The sequence below is a fragment of the Vipera berus genome (assembly GCF_964194415.1).
Source record: "Vipera berus genome assembly, chromosome: W".
Taxonomy (NCBI): domain Eukaryota; kingdom Metazoa; phylum Chordata; class Lepidosauria; order Squamata; family Viperidae; genus Vipera; species Vipera berus.
The window spans coordinates 68,782,772-68,802,548 of NC_138210.1; the positions used below are offsets into that span (position 1 = coordinate 68,782,772).

At 45.0% G+C, this 19,777-nt stretch overlaps 1 protein-coding gene across 1 annotated transcript; it reads right to left on the bottom strand.

Moving 5' to 3' along the window:
- Window positions 1–945: 945 nt before the first annotated feature.
- On the bottom strand, window positions 946–18,545 carry LOC308676237 (N(6)-adenosine-methyltransferase catalytic subunit METTL3-like). The gene is made up of 11 exons (XM_081342053.1): window positions 18,433–18,545; window positions 16,074–16,276; window positions 13,563–13,943; window positions 11,160–11,335; window positions 8,458–8,674; window positions 7,662–7,849; window positions 5,560–5,598; window positions 5,306–5,414; window positions 2,995–3,060; window positions 2,782–2,894; window positions 946–1,205 (listed from the first exon to the last, which is right to left on the bottom strand). Exons 1-11 carry the CDS (start codon window positions 18,524–18,526, stop codon window positions 1,094–1,096), a joined length of 1,698 nt encoding a protein of 565 aa, XP_081198179.1. The 5' UTR covers window positions 18,527–18,545; the 3' UTR covers window positions 946–1,093.
- Window positions 18,546–19,777: the final 1,232 nt, after the last annotated feature.

Here is a 19,777-nt window from a genome sequence, read left to right on the forward strand (position 1 = left end):
CTTTTAAACTAATGGTCCTCCTCTATCCAGAATGTGGACTTTGCCACTTTCAAAAGAGTGGCCTTGTGTCTTTCAAACACAAGGTGTCTTTGTCTCCGGCTGGTGATGGCCACTTGCCATCCCAAGATCGAGGGTGAAACCTCTTCCTATTTGTTGCCAGCTGAGCTGAGAAACACCGACAGGAGTTACGTCTGCGTTGACCGTTAAACCTGGCCCAGCAGTACGGCTAGTCCTCATCTTGATGACCACAGCTGAGCCCACCACGCATGTTGCTAAGTGAGAAATGTGTCAAGGGAGCTTTGTCCCGGGTTTTTTTTACGACTTTTCCTGCTGCGTTCGTCAGTGCTTTTTTTGTTAAGGAAAAAGGTGCCGGAACTCACACATGTCATACAACCCGCCTTGCCTACCCTACAAGGTTCCATCCAAAAAAGGTGCCGGAACTCCGTTCTGAGCGTTCTATGAGAAAAAAAGCCCTGCCGTTCATTAAGCGAATCGCTGCGGTGGTTAAATTAGGAACGCGATTGTTAAGTGAAACCTGTTTCTCCCCCCCGCCCCCCGTTGACTTTGCTCGTCAGAAGGTTGCAAAAGGTGGTCACATGACCCGGGAGATCGCAACTCTCGTAAATCGTCAGGCATCCGAGTGTAAATCGTGTGACCACGGGGAATGCTTGCAGTGGTCACAAGTGTGAAAAATGGGTCGGGTCACGTTTTCCAGTGCTTCGGTCACTAAATGCAACTGTTGTAAGTCGAGGACTACCTGCGTCATTAGATTAGACTCCCTGCGGTCAGCTGAATATTCCTTGGAGCCGCAGTGCGTTCAGATTGGAGAACCCTGCCACAGAAACAGCAACGTGCTATATGGTGCAAATGTAGGTTGCATTTGGGGATCTGGCAGCAAAGTATTTCCTCCAGCAGGTCTCCTGCTAATCTTTTACCGTCTTCAGCTGTAGAAAAAACACCAATTTTATTAAAAGCCTAACGATCAGAATATACATTTTTCTTTGCACTGCCTCCATTTTCACTCCCCAGCCAACAACAGGAGTCCAGTGCGGTCTCTCTCTTCTCTCGGTCCCCTGCAGCCTCTCTTCCGCTATTACATGTTCTTGGGCTTTGAGATAATTCCGTCCGGGTACCGCTGCTTGAACTGACCTACCACGTCGGGGTCCAGCAAATGGATCCCATCCAGTTGGTTGCCAAGGGTGATCCTGGAGGACAAAAGAGAGATCAAAATGTCGTTAAGAAAGACGGCGGGTCTATCTCCCTCCCCACCACCCACTGGGATGATCCTGCAGGGCAAGCCACGATTTGTGAGACCAACCCGGGTGTTGGCATAGAGAAGAACCGCATGCAGGTAATCCTAAAACTTAGGACCATTCGTTCAGCTGTTCAAAGTTACAACAGCGCTGAAAAAAAGGGACGGCTGGTCCTCGCGCTTACAACCGCCATACCGTTCCCACAGACGTGATGACAATTTGGGCGCTTGGCAACCGGCGTGTATTTACGATGTTTGTGGCATCCTGGAGATCATGTAATTGCCACTTGAAACCTTCCTAGCTGGCTTCCGACAAGCAAAGTCAAAGGGGGAAGGAAGCCAGAATCGTTTAAACACTGGGTCCTTCACTTAACAACCCTGTGCTTTGCTTAACCTAGTGATTTGCTTAACACCGTGGTAAAACGGTTGTAAAATCGAGCGCGACTCGATGACTACCCTGTCTAGCCACAGACGTTCTGATTCCAGTTATGTCGTACGTCGAGGACTGCCTCTAATAACATCTGTCTGGCCAATGAGCAGATTGGATTCTGTACTTTAAGAATGGAGGGATGAGACCATTTCTAGCAGTCTCAGGAAAAAGACCCAATAATGAGGAAGATTGGATACTGCGGTTCCATATCTAGAGGCCCAGATGTCCCAAAGGTGCTTTTTCAAGAGACAACTGGACTTTTGTTTTTCTTTCAAGACATTTTGCTTCTTATCCAAGAAGCTTCTTCAGCTCTGACTGGATGAGGTTTGGAAGTTTATCTGTGTCCTCAAGGTCACCTGAGTGGTGCAAATGGGTGTGGCTGCAGAATGTTTTCTGCCCTGGGTCCCTTCACGGTTGAAGACAGGCGCAAGCTGTTGGGGATGCGTCTGGCCACCTGTCCTCAACAGTGAAGGGACCCAGGGCAGAAAACGTCACGTAGCTAAGAACACTCCACACCCATTTGCACTACTCAGGTGACCCTGAGGTAAACCTCTTAAGTGGCCTCAACGGCTCTCTAAAAAGAATGCAAACGACCAGCTGTCTGCAAGGGTTATAAATTCTTCCATTCTTCATCATCCAGTCAGAGCTGAAGAAGCTTCTTGGATAAGAAGCAAAATGTCTTCAAAGAAAAACAGAAGTCCAGTTGCCTCTTGAAGAAGCACCTTTGGGACAACCATGACCTGGATGGCTGAGAATCTCCATAGAGTCCCAGATGTTTTTGACTTCCGTTTTAGAAGGCCTTTTTCTCTGACTGCAATCACTAGTCCCATGAGCGAGCAATAAATATGCCTTGGCCGTAAATGGGTTTTTGAGCCTACAGCCAACAAAAAAAGAAAGAGGAGCTGATTGGCAGACTCCCAACGTGCTTAATTTAAATTCTGCCATCCAGTTGGGCGAAGGCTGCTCTAGATTAAAACAAACAAACAAACAAACAAACAGGTCTTTCTAAATGTTGGCCTGGAAACTATGGCTTGCTTCCTACTCTGTAAGATTTCAAGCTAGGTTTGGTTCATTGTGTTGGGGGGAAAAAAACATTCACCAGTTGGGTTGTACGTTGTGAGGTCGCCCGAACAGCTCGATCTTGCGGGTGCCTGGAGAAAGCCGCTCAATCATGCCGTAAATCTCATCCGGCTTGTGACTGGTAGAGCGAACCTGCAGAGCAAGAGGGAGTAGGTTGGAAAGGCATCCGGTGTGGCAGCAACCCACAAGGCATGAAAGACTTTGACCAAAGAGTGTTGGCTTGTCGCCTCACCTCTGCCACAATGACGTCACAATCAAGACCTCTGTTGAAGCCTTGGGGATTTCCTTTCACGCCAACCTATCCATCAAAACAAATAAGGGTAGTGTCAACTGTCCCATCTGGCACAATGAACAAAAGAAACTCCTGGCTCTTTAAATTAACCAAGAGGGTAGCTTTATCGAGAAAAAATCCATCTAGGCTCAGCAGAAGCAAAGTCTGGGATTTTTCCCACGAAAACCCACATAGGTAATTCCCCTTTTCCCCTCCAGGCCATCTACAGTTCACTGAGTTCAGTTCTTTTGATTTGATTTGATTAAATTTATATGCCGCCCTTCTCCCTGAGGACTCAGGGCGGCTCACAACAATAAAAATTAAAAAAAACAGAGTAAAAAATTTAAAAGAGAATTAAACAATAAATGCAAAATTACGAGACAATTTAACCCAGTAAAAAGCCTAATTAAAAAACGTAGTCAGTCCAGGCCCGCTTGTTGGAACAACCAGGTCTTCAGGTCATGGCAGAAGGACTGAAGATCAGGGGCCGTCCGCAGCTCCGGGGGCAGTTCATTCCAGAGGGTCGGTGCGCCCACAGAGAAGGCTCTCCCCCTGGGGGTCACCAGCTGGCATTGCCTCGCCGACGGCACCCTGAGGAGGCCGACTCTGGGAGCGAACCGGGCGATGGGAGGTTGACAATGGCAGCAGGTGGTCTTGCAAGTACCCCGGGCCTAAGCCATGTAGGGCTTTAAAGGTTATTACCAGCACCTTGAATCGCACTCGGAGGGTAACCAGAAGCCAATGCAGCTCGCGCAAGAGTGGTGTAACATGGGAGTACCGAGATACTCCCATAAGCACCCGCGCAGCCGCATTTTGCACCAGTTGAAGCCTCCGGGTGCTATTCAAGGGCAGCCCCATGTAAAGAGCATTGCAGTAATCCAGGTGAGAAGTGACGAGGGCGTGGGTAACTGTGCATAGGGCATCTCAGTCCAAAAAGGGGACAAGCTGTCTGCTTCAGTCAACACATTCTTCCATCACTCGGCCTTGTTAGATAATGCCTCCCAGGCAACAGACGGTTCACTTACATTCCACAGCCTCCCTCCACCTTTAGGAATTCACCACCCTCCTCCTGGCATTGTTTGGCAAAGCTGCGAGCAAAAGCAGGTACAGGCAACCATGGAGTGAGTCAGATTTGATAGGTAGTCAGATGTGATCCAGGATCACTGCTTGATTCACTTAAGAACTGCAGTGATTTGCTGAGGTACTGTGGTCAAAATAGGTCCTAAAATTGGGCTTAAACTACGGCCTGACCGGAGCAGCAGCACTGAGACATCTATGAAGTTAGCAGCTGCCCGTAAAGAAGTGTTTCCCAACCTCGGCAACTTCTAGCATGGACGGCTGGGGAATTCTGGGAGTTGAAATCCACCTATCTTAAAAGTTGCTAAGGTTGAGAAACACTGCCTTAAGGGCAGTGGCTAACTTCACAGCGCATCCATGTTAACTGTTGTGATTCAGCGTTAGCCTGTGGTTTCGGCAGCTAAGTCGGACAATTCTGAAGAGGAGGAGGAGGAGGAGGAGGAGGAGGAGGAGGAGGGGTTTGGAGAGCCTTTGGTGTCAGAGGAAGGTTCTGGTGCACTGCAGAGCTCTCAGCCAGGCCCCTCCCGTCTTGTTCCTCCTCAGACCCAGCTGTGTGAGCCTGAAAGATTGGAAGAAGACAATCCACAGCTGGCTCTGTTCAGGGACGCTAGGAGCAGGAGGCAATCTAGCAGAACTGAGCAGAGGAAAGCAATGAGGCAACTTGGGAGAAGGCAATGAGAAGCCACGCCTTGAGACTGCTGTTTAAAAGGGGAATGTGTGCGAGGTGCTGGTTGCTGAAGGCAACCGTTTGAAGAGCTTCTGATAAAAGTCTTGGTCTGTATTTGTTTTAACTTTTGTTTGAACTTTTTCGTTTAGCTTTTGCAAATAAATTTGCTTGGATTAGTTCCAGCCTATTGAATATAAAAAGGGATGGTCCCTGACATTCCAACAGGGCCGGTCGTAGGCTGGAACAGAACAGTAACCTTCTTGAGAACAACCCAGAAGTGCTGGCTTGCTGTTTTCTCCTGGGTCTGATCCCAAAGGTGCCTTTTTCAGGAGGCAACTGGACTTGTTTGTTTTTCTTTAAAGACTTTTTGCTTCTCATCCAAGAAGCTTCTCTGCTGTGACAGAGAAGGCATTCTCCCTGGGTCCCATCAGGCGATTCTACTTAATGGAGGGGACCTGGCGCAGGAAACTTAATGTGCTACGTTTCCCAAGGGGTGGGGTGGGGCTTCCAACTGTTCCTGCATTTTACCAAGCAGTGCTCCTTGCCATGATTGAGCCAATGGCCTGTCCTTCCTGTTCGGATAATACGCTGCAGCTGGTTGGTTTTCACCCAGATGATCTCATCCACACGCTCGTACCTGAGGGGGGGGGACACACAAAACAGAGCACGAATCAAAGAGGCAGAAGACGACTTGCCGAATGTTAAGGATGGGCAGAGTCCCTTTACTCCCCAAGGCAACCCCCCCCCCCCAAAAAAACCAGCAACAACAATCCTATACTCACCCCCACAGGTTGAGACACTCGCGCCCTAATTCCATGGCTCTGTGGGTCAGATGGAAACATTAGTTAATTAATCTTCGAGTTATTTAGTTAAAATAAGTGCTTCCTGAATACTGCAAACATAAAAGGAAGAAAGACGAAAGCAACAATAGTAGTTTTAAGAGGGAAACGCTGCACGATGTTTAAAATTCCACTTCTGTTTTATGTAGAATCAAATTCAAGCTTCATAATAAACTTTCTAAAACAGGGGGAATAAAAGAGGTTTAAATGATCTCATTAGATACCACCCAATGTTTATTTAACCCTCAACTGTTAAGCCTGCATTAGTAAGACTCTTTTTATGTTGATTTCTATTTTATTTTTTTTCTTTTTAACAAAATGCTTTAATTGAGTGAGGCCTTCCTAGAGGCATTTAGCTATACACTTTGGGATGAACACTTTTTGAACGGTGCGGGAGTATGAACGGATTTCCAGAAGAAAACACTGCGGACTACAGGAACCATCTGCGCTTCAGTGTCAGATGCAGACAACACGGGACTCATCTCCAACAGCCTGCACCTGTCTTCAGCCGTGAAGGGACACAGGGCAGAAAACATCCTCCAGCCATGAAGGCTCCACGCACATTTGCACCGCTCAGGTGACCCTGAGGACACAGGTAAACCTCCAAACGGACCTCAATGACTCTCTAAAAATAATGCAAATGACCAGCTGTCTGCAAGGAATATTAAATCCTTCCATTCCCCACCATCCAGCCAGAGCGGAAGAAGCTTCTGGGATGAGAAGTGAAAAGTCTTCAAAGGAAAACAAGAAAGTCCAGTTACCTCATGAAAAAGCACCTTTTGGGACAAAACCAGGACCTGAATGACTGAGAATCTCCATAGACAATTAATTAATTAACATTTCGTTGTTCAAAGGGCACAGTGGTCCTTCAGTGGGAAAGTAAGTTTTCTCCACCACACGAAATGGAGAGGTGGTCCTCAACTTAAAATGCTTTGTTTGGTGACTGAAGTTACAATGGCCCTGAAAAAACTGACTCAACCATTTTTCACACTCAGGACCGCTGGCTTCGTGGCGAGTTCTGTGCAAATCTCTTGGCAGCGTTAGGGGGGAAGTGTTTTGCCACTGTCTTCTTCCGGGGTATTTTTTTTTAAGGCCTGGAATCCAGCTAACAGATCTCTTGATGGGATCTCCGGGCAGTTTAGCAGAACAACAAGAGTTAGAAGGGACCTTGGAGGTCTTCTAGTCTAACCCCCTGCTCAGGCAGGAGACCCTATAGCATTTCAGACAAACAGCTGTCCAATCTCTTCTTAAAAGCCTCCAGCGATGGAGCACCTACAACTTCTGGTGGCAAGTCATTCCACTGATTAATTGTTCTAACCGTCAGGAAGTTTCTCCTTATTTCTAGGTTGCTTCTCTCCTTGATTATTTTCCATCCGTTACTTCTTGTCCTGTCTTCGGGCGCTTTGGAGAATAGCTTTGTGGCAGCCCCTGAGATATTGGAACACTGCTATCATGTCACCCTAGCCCTTCTTTTTCTTAATCTAAAAGGTAAAGGTTCCCCCGCACACGCGTGCTAGTCGTTTCCAACTCTAGGGGCCGATGCTCATCTCCGTTTCAAAGCCGAAGAGCCAGCGCTTGTCCGAGGACGCCTCCGTGGTCATGTGGCTGGACTGACTAGATGCCAAAGGCGCACGGAACGCTGTTACCTTCCCACCGTAGTGGTCCCTATTTTTCTACTTGCATTTTTACGTGCTTTCGAACTGCTAGGTGGGCAGAAGCTGGGACGAGTAACAGGCGCTCACTGTGTTACGCGGCACTCGGGATTCGACCTGCCAAACTGCCGACCTTCTGATCGACAAGCTCAGCATCCTAACCCACTGAGCCACCACCGCGTCCCTTTCCTTAAGCTAGACATACCCAATTCTAGCAACTGTTCTTCATATATTTTAGTTTCCCAGTTTCCCACCCTGGATTGTGTTTCCTAGTTCAACCAAGGTCAGCCAGGAGCTGCCACTTGCTGAGTCAATGCTGAGTCAGGACTGTTCTAGGCTCCTTCCTATTGGCTCTTTCATCAATGTGCCTACATTTCCCATTGCATCACCTACCGGCCGGTGACCCACAGAAAGAGGAACCCCTCGTCTTGCAGGACAGGGATGTTGAGACGCCTCATCTCGTCGTCCGTGAGTGTCCCATAGGGAAGCTCCATGTGAATGTCCCAGGGTGGGTCAGCCATCACCACGGCGAACTTACCCAAGATGCTAACATCCAGGTAGCGAATGTCGCAACAAATCCACTGTCGACACACGAAAGGAGACAACCAGGGATGTGTTAAGCAATACAAGCCAATTTCGATGTCCTTGGGAGATTTTGGAACTATTCTCCAGGCAGGTCCCAAAGGTGCTTTTTTCCGAGAGGCGACTGGACTCTTTCTTTGTTTTTCCTTGAAGACGTTTCGCTTCTCATCCAAGAAGCATCTTCGGTTCGCCTGCATTACTGAAGAACTGAAGAAGCTTCTTGGATGAGAAGCGAAACGTCTTCAAGAAAGAAAGAAAGAAAAAAAAAAGGTCCAGTCACCTCTTGAAAAAACACCTTTGGGACAACAGCGACCTGAGAATTTCCATAGGCATTTATTATCCATGCAGTTCCAAGCATCGGGAGTTGGCTAATCCCAGTACAGACAGTCCTCAATTTATGACTATAACTGAGCCTGCAATTTTGGAGAGTCGCAAAGCAGCTCACCATGTGAGTGCACCTGATTTTACCACCCCTTTTTTTCACACACACCCCAGCAATTAGTACGCAAAGCTATTGTCCAGTATTTTCAACTCTTTCCCTGCTTAGCTTTTGCCCAATGCCTTGTTTGGCAGGCATCCCAACCTCATTTGGCCTGTCCCTGTATACCTGTGGGGGGAAGAGCCGGTCCACGCTGGAATCTCTCCCCACAGCTTGGGGCAGGGCCAGCTCTTGGCCTGAGAGAAGCTCCCGCCCGCACGGGCCATCCAGGTCTGTGCAGGCGTCGATCTCGTAATGCACGTACTTGCAGGTGTCCATGTGAAAACAGGTGTTGAGGAAGGAGCAGTCACCCAGGGACTCATCTGTGTGCTTGTTGATGATACGGCTAGGAGAGGAAAAACACCGTTACCTCAAGCCGTTGTGCTTTATTATTATTATTATTATTATACATTTTGTTAGATTATTGAGTAAAATAATACAAAGCAAATAGTAGGACACAGTGGGGAGGGTAAAAGGAAAGAAAAGGGAGGGGGGGAAAGAAAAGGCATTGACTTCATTCTGTTGAAGTAGAAGGAAGCATTCCATAGTAGTATAAACCAGGGCTTTTCAACCAGTGGTACGGGGTACCACCTGTGGTACGTTGGCACCTGCCAGGTGGTACGCGACCATCCTAGAAAAATGGTAGCAGGGGAGGGGAATGAGCTGAACCGGTGGCAGCACCGCACAAGCCTGAGCGAGAGACGGCTGGAGCTGCAGGGCTGTCAGGGCTCAGCGGAAGCGCCAAGATCAGCGCCAGGCTCCAGCTGGAGCTCAACGCTGATCCCGGCGCTTCTGCTAAGCCCAGAAGAAGCGCCGATCAGCTGGAATGTTGCAGCATCTCCAGGGTCTTGTGATTTACATTCAGATGCTTGGCAACTGATTCATATTTATGACGGTCACAGTGTCCCAGGGTCATGTGAAATGACCAAAACCTGCTGCAACCACCCAACAGAGGGGGGGGCATTAAAAACCAAACACCCCACCCCACCCCATCCCCGCTGCCAATCCTCAACAGAAATGCTCACAACAATGAAAACCTCGGACAGGAGGAAGAGCGCCGCCGGGCGGGCAGGCAGGGGTCTTGCTCGGCTGTGGCTTGGGGGGGGGCACTTTTTTCAGTGCCATTGTAACTTCAAACAGTCACTAAGCGAACTGTTGTAAGTCGAGGACTACCTGTACTTCATCACTTTTTCCCTTTTTTTTTTGATCATCAAGTTTTTGACACCTCGCTAGGCGACTGGTGGCACTCAGATGTTGCCATATCCTCAAAGTGGTACAATGGGTGAAAAGGTTGAAAAGCCCTGGTATAAACTAGCCATTTCTATAAGAACAAATCAATCTAATCAGTAGAAATCAGATTAATTTATTTCCACCTAAAGCACAAAATCCAGAAAAAGTCTCCAAGTAGAAACAGGACGTATATTCTTTTCTTTAATCGAAACAGTCGATTTAGCCATCTTTGCCAACTCCCTCAGCTCCTGAAGCCATTCGTCCACGATGGGAGTCGATGTGTCCTTCCATTTTTGTCCATACAACAGTCTTGCTGCTGTCAACATATATAAGATCAAAGTTCCCAATTTTTTTCCCCAAGTTTTTTTCCCCATTATGCCCAGAAGAAAAGTTTCTGGCTTCATCTTCATCTTTACTTTTAAGAATTGTCTGCATCAGAATATGAATCCAACTCCAGAGCTCTTCTGTTTTTGTACCCCATCCAGATTCCTGCCCATTTAGACCGGCCGTTTTTAGCTTCATCCTTTTAGCTTTATCCTTTTAGATGGGGAAGAAATGGAGGTAGTGACAGATTTTATTTTCCTGGGCTCCGAGGTCACCGCAGACGGGGACTGCAGCCAAGAAATTAAAAGACACTTGCTCCTCGGGAAGAAAGCAATGGCAAATCTAGACAGCACACTAAAAAGCAGAGACATCACCCTGCCAACAAAAGTGCGTATAGTCAAGGCTACGGTCTTCCCAGTTGCAATGTACGGCAGTGAAAGTTGGACCGTAAGAAAGGCTGAGCGCCAAAGAATTGAGGCCTTTGAACTGTGGTGCTGGAGAAGACTCCTGCGAGTCCCTCGGACTGCAAGGCGATCAAACCGGTCAGTCCTAGAGGAGATCAACCCTGACTGCTCTTTAGAAGGCCAGATCCTGAAGCTAAAACTCAAATACTTTGGCCACCTAATGAGAAGGAAGGACTCAATGGAGAAGAGCCTAATGCTGGGAAAGATTGTGGGCAAGAGAAGAAAGGGACGACAGAGAATGAGGTGGCTGGATGGAGTCACTGAAGCAGGAGGAGCGAGCTTAAATGGACTCCAGAAGATGGTAGAGGACAGGAAGGCCTGGAGGAACGTTGTCCATGGGATCGCGATGGGTCAGACACGACTTCGCAACTAACAACAAAGCGATTGGATACAGACCCACATCATACGTTCTGTAAGGTAGTTTGGGTGTGATAAAAATAAGTGAATGAATGAATGAATGAGTGTACGAATGAATGAATGAATGATCAGATACAGCACCACATCATGTAACCAGGGAGGTAGTTTGAGTGGAACAATGAAGCCAGGGAGAAATACTAGCAGCTAAAGACTCCTAGGGAGAAATTTTTTTCCTGCAGGTGCAAAGGCAGAGCACCTCATTGCCAAGGGATCTCTGTAAACACAAGATGCGTAGCGCATAGCCAGGACTTTAGTGTGGCTGCTCTATGAAATTCAGCACAAACTACCTCTCGTCTTCCTGTAGAGCTCCATTTCTCTGCTCCACAATTCAAGCAGAAATTAAGAGGCCTCCCAATACTCCAACCCCCTTTCCCTCCCCCCCCTCCTCAAACTCACCGGAAGTGCAGTTTACGACAGGGGCGCTCAGCATCGCTGGCCTTCATGCATTCCTCCTTGGTTCCGTAATCGCAGAACTCCTGAACCTGTGCCCGCCCTCGGGAGCGAAACTTTTCCACGATGGACTGCTCCTTGGCCGTTGTCGTGTTCAGCAGCTCCAGAATTTCTTGACTCACCTGGAAAGGCCAGGAGGCGAAGAAACACATTGGGGGAACAGGAGCAACCAAGAGAGGCTCACGTTTTTGAAAAAGAAGAGAAGGCGAAGATCGGAGCCCCGAGATTCCAATTCCAAAGGGTCTGAGGAGCCCCCATATATATTGCTAACTTTTCTGGAAGTTTTTAAGAAGAGATTGGACAATCATTTGTCTGAAATGCTATAGGGTTTCCTGCCTGAGCAGGGGGTTAGACTAGAAGACCTCCAAGGTCCCTTCCAATTCTATTCTATTCTATTCTATTCTATTCTGTTCTATTCTATTCTATTCTATTCTATTCTATTCTATTCTATTCTATTCTATTCTATTCTATTCATTTCAATTAAGATTCTATTCTATTTGATTCTATTCTATTCTATTCTATTCTATTCTATTCTATTCTATTCTATTCATTTCAATTAAGATTCTATTCTATTTGATTCTATTCTATTCTATTCTATTTGATTCTATTCTATTCTATTCTGTTCTGTTCTATTCTATTCTATTCTATTCAAATTTCAGTTAAGATTCTATTCTATTTGATTCTATTCTATTCTATTCTATTCTGTTCTGTTCTATTCTAATTTCAATTAAGATTCTATTCTATTTGATTCTATTCTATTCTATTTGATTCTATTCTATTCTATTCTTATTTCAATTAAGATTCTATTCTATTCTTATTTCAATTAAGATTCTATTCTATTCTATTTGATTCTATTCTATTCTCATTTCAATTAAGATTCTATTCTATTCTATTTGATTCTATTCTATTCTATTTGATTCTATTCTATTCTCATTTCAATTAAGATTCTATTCTATTCTATTTGATTCTATTCTATTCTATTTGATTCTATTCTATTCTTATTTCAATTAAGATTCTATTCTATTCTATTTGATTCTATTCTATTCTCATTTCAATTAAGATTCTATTCTATTCTATTCTATTCTATTCTATTCTATTCTATTCTATTCTATTCTATTCTATTCTATTCTATTCTATTCTATTCTATTCTATTCTATTCTTCTATTCTATTCTTATTTCAATTAAGATTCTATTCTATTCTATTCTATTCTATTCTATTCTATTCTATTCTATTCTATTCTACTCTATTCACATTTGGAGGTCAAATCAGGTAGTCCTCAACTTACGACCACAACTGAGCCCCCAATTTCTGTTGCCAAGTGAGGCAATTATTAATTGCCCCATTTTACCTTTTTTTTGCCACAGTTGTTAAGTGAATCACTGCAATCGGTCAGTGAATCATGAGGCGATTAAGCGAATTTGGCTTCCCCCACTAACCTTTGCTTGCCGGAAGCCAGCTGGGAAGGTTACAAATGGTGATCATGTGACCCCGGGACAGTGCAACAGTCACAAGTACATGCCAGTTGCCAAGTGCCTGAATTTTGATCCCGTGACCATGGGGATGCTTCAATGGTCATGTGAAAACGGGTCACTTTTTCCAGTGCCGTTGTAATGTCGGTCATTAAATGAACGGTTGTAAGCAGTGGTGGGATTCAGATATGCGAACAACCGGTTCTCTGTGTGGATGCCGCTTCCGGAAGTCCATTCCCGGCCTGGGCAACAAAAATTAGCTACCGGTTCTGCCGAAGCGGTGTGAACCGGCTGAATCCCACCACAGGTTGTAAGTGAAGGACTATCTTAACAATTAGTCCTTAACAAAGGACTATCTTAACAATTAACCAGTGAAACAACCTGCCTCCAGAGGTGGTGAATGCTCCAACACTGGAGGTTTTTAAGAAGAGACTGGACAGCCATTTGCCTGAAATGGTATAAGGTTTCCTGCCTGAGCAGGGGGTTGGACTAGATGACCTCCAAGGTCCCTTCCAACTTATTATTATTATTATTATTATTATCTGTATTTTCAATTCTGCTTCAGGGGGAAAACAGGCAGAACTGGGGGGGAAAAAAACAAAGGAAAATAAGGCCCGAAAATCAAACCTGGACACGGCTGTGTTAAATGACAAGAGGCGACAGGATCAGTCACTATCGTAAGAAAAGGGCAACTGCTTCTAGCTGTTGTGTGGAAAACCGCAAGGAGAGAAGACGGGCAATTCTGACTGGGGGATTCTGGGATTTGAAGTCCGCGCTGCTCACAGCGGTCCAGGTTGAGGAACGCTTGTCTAAGCTAAAAAGGCCGGTTTTCCGTGCTGAGATTTTTAATTTTTTTTGACACTGAAAATACAACCCCACCTTCTTGCTTTGCTGCTCTTTGGTGGATTGCTGGCTCAGCAGGCTTTCGATCTCCAGGTCCAGGTCGGAGGCCTGCTTGCGCGATTTCTTGGGCGGCTCTTTCAGAGGCTCGGAGCTGGCCAGGGTCATGGGGGAAACCCCAGGCGCCGAGGCGGAAACCCCAGCCTCCTGCTCCGCTCGCCTTTTTGTGCCTTCGCCCAAGCTCTTCTTCTCGGCCACAGCCCCCATCATGGCCGAGAGCTTGGAGTGGTCGGCGTACGTGACCAGCATGGGCTGCCCGTCATCCTGAAGGAGCCCACGCTTCACTTCAATCAGTTCCTGGGCAGCAAATTTCTGCAAGAGGCTCTCCACACTCCGTTGGTTGGCAGAGGCCTCCTCAGCCTGCAAGGGAAGAAGGACAATAGAGGAGAAGGTTGATAGCTCAGGGTTGAAACGAGGGCTCTGTGGTGCTCTCTTGAGCTTGCTTGTTTTCTTGCCGATGTTTCGTGACCGAAACTAGGTAGCGTCATCGGTACGAGAAGGAAGTGGGGTTTGTGGAGATGAGGAGGAGGAGGGAGAGGATGGGGATGAGGAGGAGGAAGAGGATGTTCTGTACCAGCCTGCTACCGGCCCTGCAGAAAAGGCAACCCCTTTACAAACGGCAAGAGGCTGGAATTACGTCTGCCAAATTTATTACTACAAAAACAAACAAGACACGAACCAAGATACAGGAGCTTTGAAACACTATCTGAGCGGTTGCTTTCAGCAAACCAGCCCTCCCCACACATTCCCTTTATAAAGAGTTCAGGGCGTGGCTTCTCTCTGCCTCCTTCCGAGAAGCCCCATTGCCTTCCTCTGTTTACTCCTAATTGACTGCCTCCTGCGTCGGGCGTCCTTGAACAGGGCCAGCTGTGGGTCATCTTCATCCACACTGTCAGGCTCACACAGCTGGGTCTCCATGGTGACCAAGTGGGAGGGGCCTGGCTGAGGGCTATCATCAGCAAGATCTTCAACCCCCTCAGCAAGGTCTTCAACACCCCCCTCCTCCTCTGAGTCGTCCGACCCAACTGCCGAACCCACAGGCTGACCCTGAATCACAACAGAGGAGGAGGAAGACTGTGTGGTCCCTGGTGCTCTCTGAGCTTGCTTCTTTTCTTGCAGATGTTTCACGACTGCAACTAGGTAATGTCATCAGTATGAGAAGGGAGTGGGGTTTGTGGAGATGAGGAGGAGGAGGATTATGGGTTCCCTGGTGCTCTCTCTCTTTTTTTTGTACAGGTTTTATTAATTTTTTAAATTTTACATTCAGATATTTGTGAAGCAATGCGGTGGTTGGGTCCAAAAGTAAACAACTGCAAATAACAAATTATTTCTAAATAGCTCAAGTTGTGTCAACAAAGATTCACCCTCCGATTCCCTTAGTTATGACATAATCCAATTAATCGAATTAATGCATTTCTAATTGTGACACAAATCAATTGGAAGAATTTTCAATATATTTTCACTTACACATATCCATATCCTGGTTTTTAAGTTTTACCTAACTGCAATAGAATATCCTGGAATAGCCTATTATATATGTTATATAGTGTTAGTGTTAGGGCTCGTTGCCTTGGAAGAGTGAGGAAGATTCTCAGGGATGACTCACACCCTGGACGGTATCTCTTTACTCTCCTACCATCCGGTAGGAGATATAGGAGTATAGCCAGCCGTACCAACAGGCTGAAAAATAGCTTTTATCCGTGGGCTGTTAGGCTTTTAAATGGGACATAATCTCTGTGAACTTATGCAGAATTGACTTGGGAGGCCGGTGTGTGGTGTAGTTGGTTCACATGGTGTGGTAGGATGGAGGGTTTGTTGTCACTGTGTGTTGGGGGGAAGAGAGCAGGGGGGGGGGAGGCTCAGCTAATCTCAATGTACACATGTTGTACTTTGACAATAAAGGTTTATTATTATTATTAGTGGAACGAGAAGAAGAACATGCTGGCTTGACAACATCAAAGCTGATACAAAGATGAACATCCAACAACTGAAAGAAGCTGTGCTTGATAGGGTAGCATGGGGAGCAATTTATAAAGTCGTCAAGAGTCAGACATGACTGGATGGATAAAACAACAACAATCTACGGCTCTCTGAAAAATATGAAAAGGCGTACCAATTTCTGTTTTTATCTGTTATCAAATTTGTATGCTGACTCCCAGCATCTCCCAAGAACCCTAAATATACTGCTCAAAAAAATAAAGGGAACACTTAAACAACACAATGTACTGTATTTAATAGTAGGATGTCTTATTTTTTTGAGCAGTATATATAAGCAGATTAAGAAGAAAACAGCAGCACATCTCGGATTAAAGGAGTAGGCTAGGACACTGTTTCTCAACCTCAGGCACTTTAAGATAATTGGAATTTGCTGGCTGGGGAATTCTGGGAGTTTAAAAGTCCACTCGTCTTGAAGTGCCCCAAGTTGCGAAACACTGGACTAAGGTATCAAATGTGACAAGCCCAGCCTTAAACTGCGATCACACTGCTCACCGTGAAGATGGCTTGGCAGATGGTTAAAGCATCTGTGGGCAGCGCCAGTCCCAAGTCTGAAAGGTGTTGGAGGATTTTTTTCTCTAATTCAGGGTCAGCTACTAAATCTCCCGGCTCTGCGGCAGTGCTGGGCGTGACGGAGGAAGGCACTGGGCTGTCACTGCGTAAGGGAGGGCTGAGCACCAGGTCTGGATTCCTGAGATCTGGAATAAATCGGGGAAATGTCCCACAGTGATAATGTCTGCTTTGGGGAAGAAAAAAAATAAATAAATAATGTGCATTGCAATCAATTGTACTTCCTTCTCCTGACAGTTAGAACAAATAATCAGTGGAACGGCCTGCCTCCAGAGGTTGTGGGGGTGGGGGCCTCCAACACTAGAGGTTTTAAAGAAGAGATTGGACAACCATTTGCCTGAAATGGTGGGATCTCCTGCTCGAGCAGAGGGCTGGGCTAGAAGTCCTTCAAGATCCAACTCTGTTATTCTGTATCTTCCCTCGGTGTCTGTCAACAGTCCAGCAAGCAGCCATTTATAAGACCGCACCCAGGGTCGGCCTAAACAAGCATCCTGCTCCCAACAACCACAACCGCAACTCATAGGCTTAGCCCTCTGCCACTTACGGAGATATACTGCTGCTATAAGTGGAGGTTCCAGTCATGTCAGGATGCAGCTGGTCTCTCTACGATGAATGGCATAAAGGCCCCAGTTTCAGATGAGGGTTTTCCCCCCTGCTCAACATAAACTCTACTGGAACAGGACGTGCGGATCTTTTACTTCACTCCCCTCTCTCTCTCTCGTCTCCTAGTGGCATGGTTAAGGAGCACTTTTCCGAGGGCAGCCTTTCCCCCTCCCCCCAAAATCTTTTCATTCAAAATTTAATAATAATAATGACGACAACAACAACAACAACAACATAGACGTGTTTAAGAAGAGACTGGACAATCATTTATCTGAAATGGTATAGGGTTTCCTGCCTGAGCAGGGGGTTGGACTAGAAGACCTCCAAAGTCCATTTTAACTCTATCATCATCATCATCATCATCTTCATCATCATCATCATTATTAAACATGAACCTGTCAACTGAACATTCAAACTGACTGGCACTGATGGTTGACACGGGTTGCTGCCAGCATCCTAGGTATCAACCAGGTACCTCCTTAAAATGTAAGATGTTCCGAGTAGCGCAGTTTTTTGTAGCATTATTCTTTTTTGCTAGAGTTATTGCAGGAAGCTGCAGTTTCTTGATGTATTTTGCAAAGTTTTTGGACATAGTTCCCAGTGCCCCGATGACAATGGGTATCCCTGTTACACGTTTCATCCATAATCGCGCAGTTTCGATAGCCAAGTTGCGATTTCTTCGACTCTGGCATCTCCTGGTACAGCGATATCAATCAGCTGTATGCTTCGATTCTCTACAACTGCAATATCTGGTCTGTTGTGTTCCAAATGGCGATCTGTCTGTATTCGAAAGTCCCACAAAATCTTCACCCTCTCATTCTCAACAACTTTTTCCACTCTATGTTCCCACGTCTTTTCGGATACAGGCAAGTCGTATTTTTTACACAATGCCCAGTGGATTAATTTAGCAACTCGGTCATGTCTAGCTTTGTAATCAGTTTGTGTGATATTATTATTATTATTATTATTATTATTATTATTATTATTATTATTATTATTATTATGAACAGTTTATATTCTGCGACAATATCTGTAACACCATCAAGCATCCACATCTGCCTATCCCAGGTCTTTGGAAAGGACTTGATAGGTAGACAAAATACCAAATCCAGCCAGAATATCTGGCTGACTGTACAAATTATAATATTATATTATATTATATTATATTATATTATATTATATTATATTATATTATATTATATTATATTATATTATATTATATTTATTATATTATATTACATTATATTATTATATTATATTATATTATTATATTATATTATATTATATTATATTATAATATTATATTATGTTAATTATATTATATTATTATATAATATATTATATTATATTATATTAATAATATAACATAATATAATAATAATATAATATAATATAATATAATATAATATAATATAATAATATAATATAATATAATATAATATAATATAATATAATATAATATAATATGATATGATATAATATGATATAATATAATTATTATAATATTAAAAATACCACTTTGCCATTGCTTTGCTTTTAAGCGCCTGGACTGTTGGAAACTGGGCATTACAGCAGAGGGCCCAATTTGGACGTCGGGCACCCAGTTCGTACCTGGCCCTCTCTGGGCATACCTTGGGCATCCCACTCCCTCCCGAAGCCGCCTTGCGGCCCTCTGCCTCACCCAGAGGCTCCTGCTTGCGCCTCCGCTGCAGCCGCTCCCGCAGCGAGTCCAGCTGCTTCTTGTGCGCCTGGATCGAGCTCCAAGTGTCCGACATCGTCCTGGCGTGTCCGGCAGCATCTATAGCAACCAAGAGAGGAAAAAAAAAATGGGACAAGAACAGGAAGTGCAGACTGGGGGAATGGAAATACGGCGGACACGCTTCCGCTTCTTGCGCTTACTTGGACGTTTTCGGGGACTGGCAGAAAGTGTTGGAAGCAGCCATGTTGGATTAGGGTGAAGGTGAAGCGTCGGCAGCCTTTTTTCTTACGGGCGCCGAGGCTGGGCAGAATTCTTTTCTCCCACGATCTAGTGGTGGGCAGATTCTCGTCTAAATTAATGCTAAGATCTGGACAGGTGATCCGGACAGCCTCAGCATCCCAATGATCCAGACACCTAATTTTCTCCCTTTCCTTCCTCAAAACATCAGAAAGCAAAGACAGTCTTCTGCTTTCTGAAACCAGACAACACACTCTCAATTCCAGCATGACATTTATTGGGGCACTTAGGAGCATATTGTGTTTTTTATTTTCCTGGCCTCCCTTGCAGGATTGTTGTGCACAGAGAGTAAGTGAGAGGGGAGAACTTGTATACCCTTTGTTACCTTGAAAAAAAGATGTGGATTCATGACAATGAATGAATGAATGAATGAGTTAATAGTTTGCATGCACAGCAAACAGGAAAGTTACCGCTGGAAATCTCAAGGGTATATTTATGCCCATGTTTTCTTGGGAAAAATAAAGGACAAACCTGAAAAAGAGTAAATCTGAAAGAGGTTCCTAGGGATTAAAAAAATGTTTATGTTTATAGCTTTGCTTTACAAAGGAAAATTCAAGAGCAAAGGCAAGGAAAAACTTTACAAACAGGGATATTCTAATAAAATATATTAAAAAGGTATGAAGTTATAAGAAGTATTAAAAAATGATTTCTGCAATCTGCTTTGACTGGTACCATTTGGATGGTAAAAGTTAAATGATCCAGATAAAGGACCTGAGTTTTTGAAAAAAATAAATAAATCTAAAGGACAGTTTTCTGAAATAAAGGACTGTCCTTTATAATTAGGGACATATGTTCACTGTTTTTGGTATATTGCGGAGAGCCAGTTTAGTGTACAGGTACTGTAGTCTTCGACTTAAGAATCACAGCTGACCCCAAAATTCCCATTGCTAAGCAAGGCAGCTGTTAAGTGAGTTTTTGCCCTGTTTTATGACTTTTATGCCACAGTTGTTAAGTAAATCACTGCAATGGTTAATGCCTCCCCCTATTGAGTTTGCTTGCCTCCCCCCATTGAGTTTGCTTGCCAGAAATT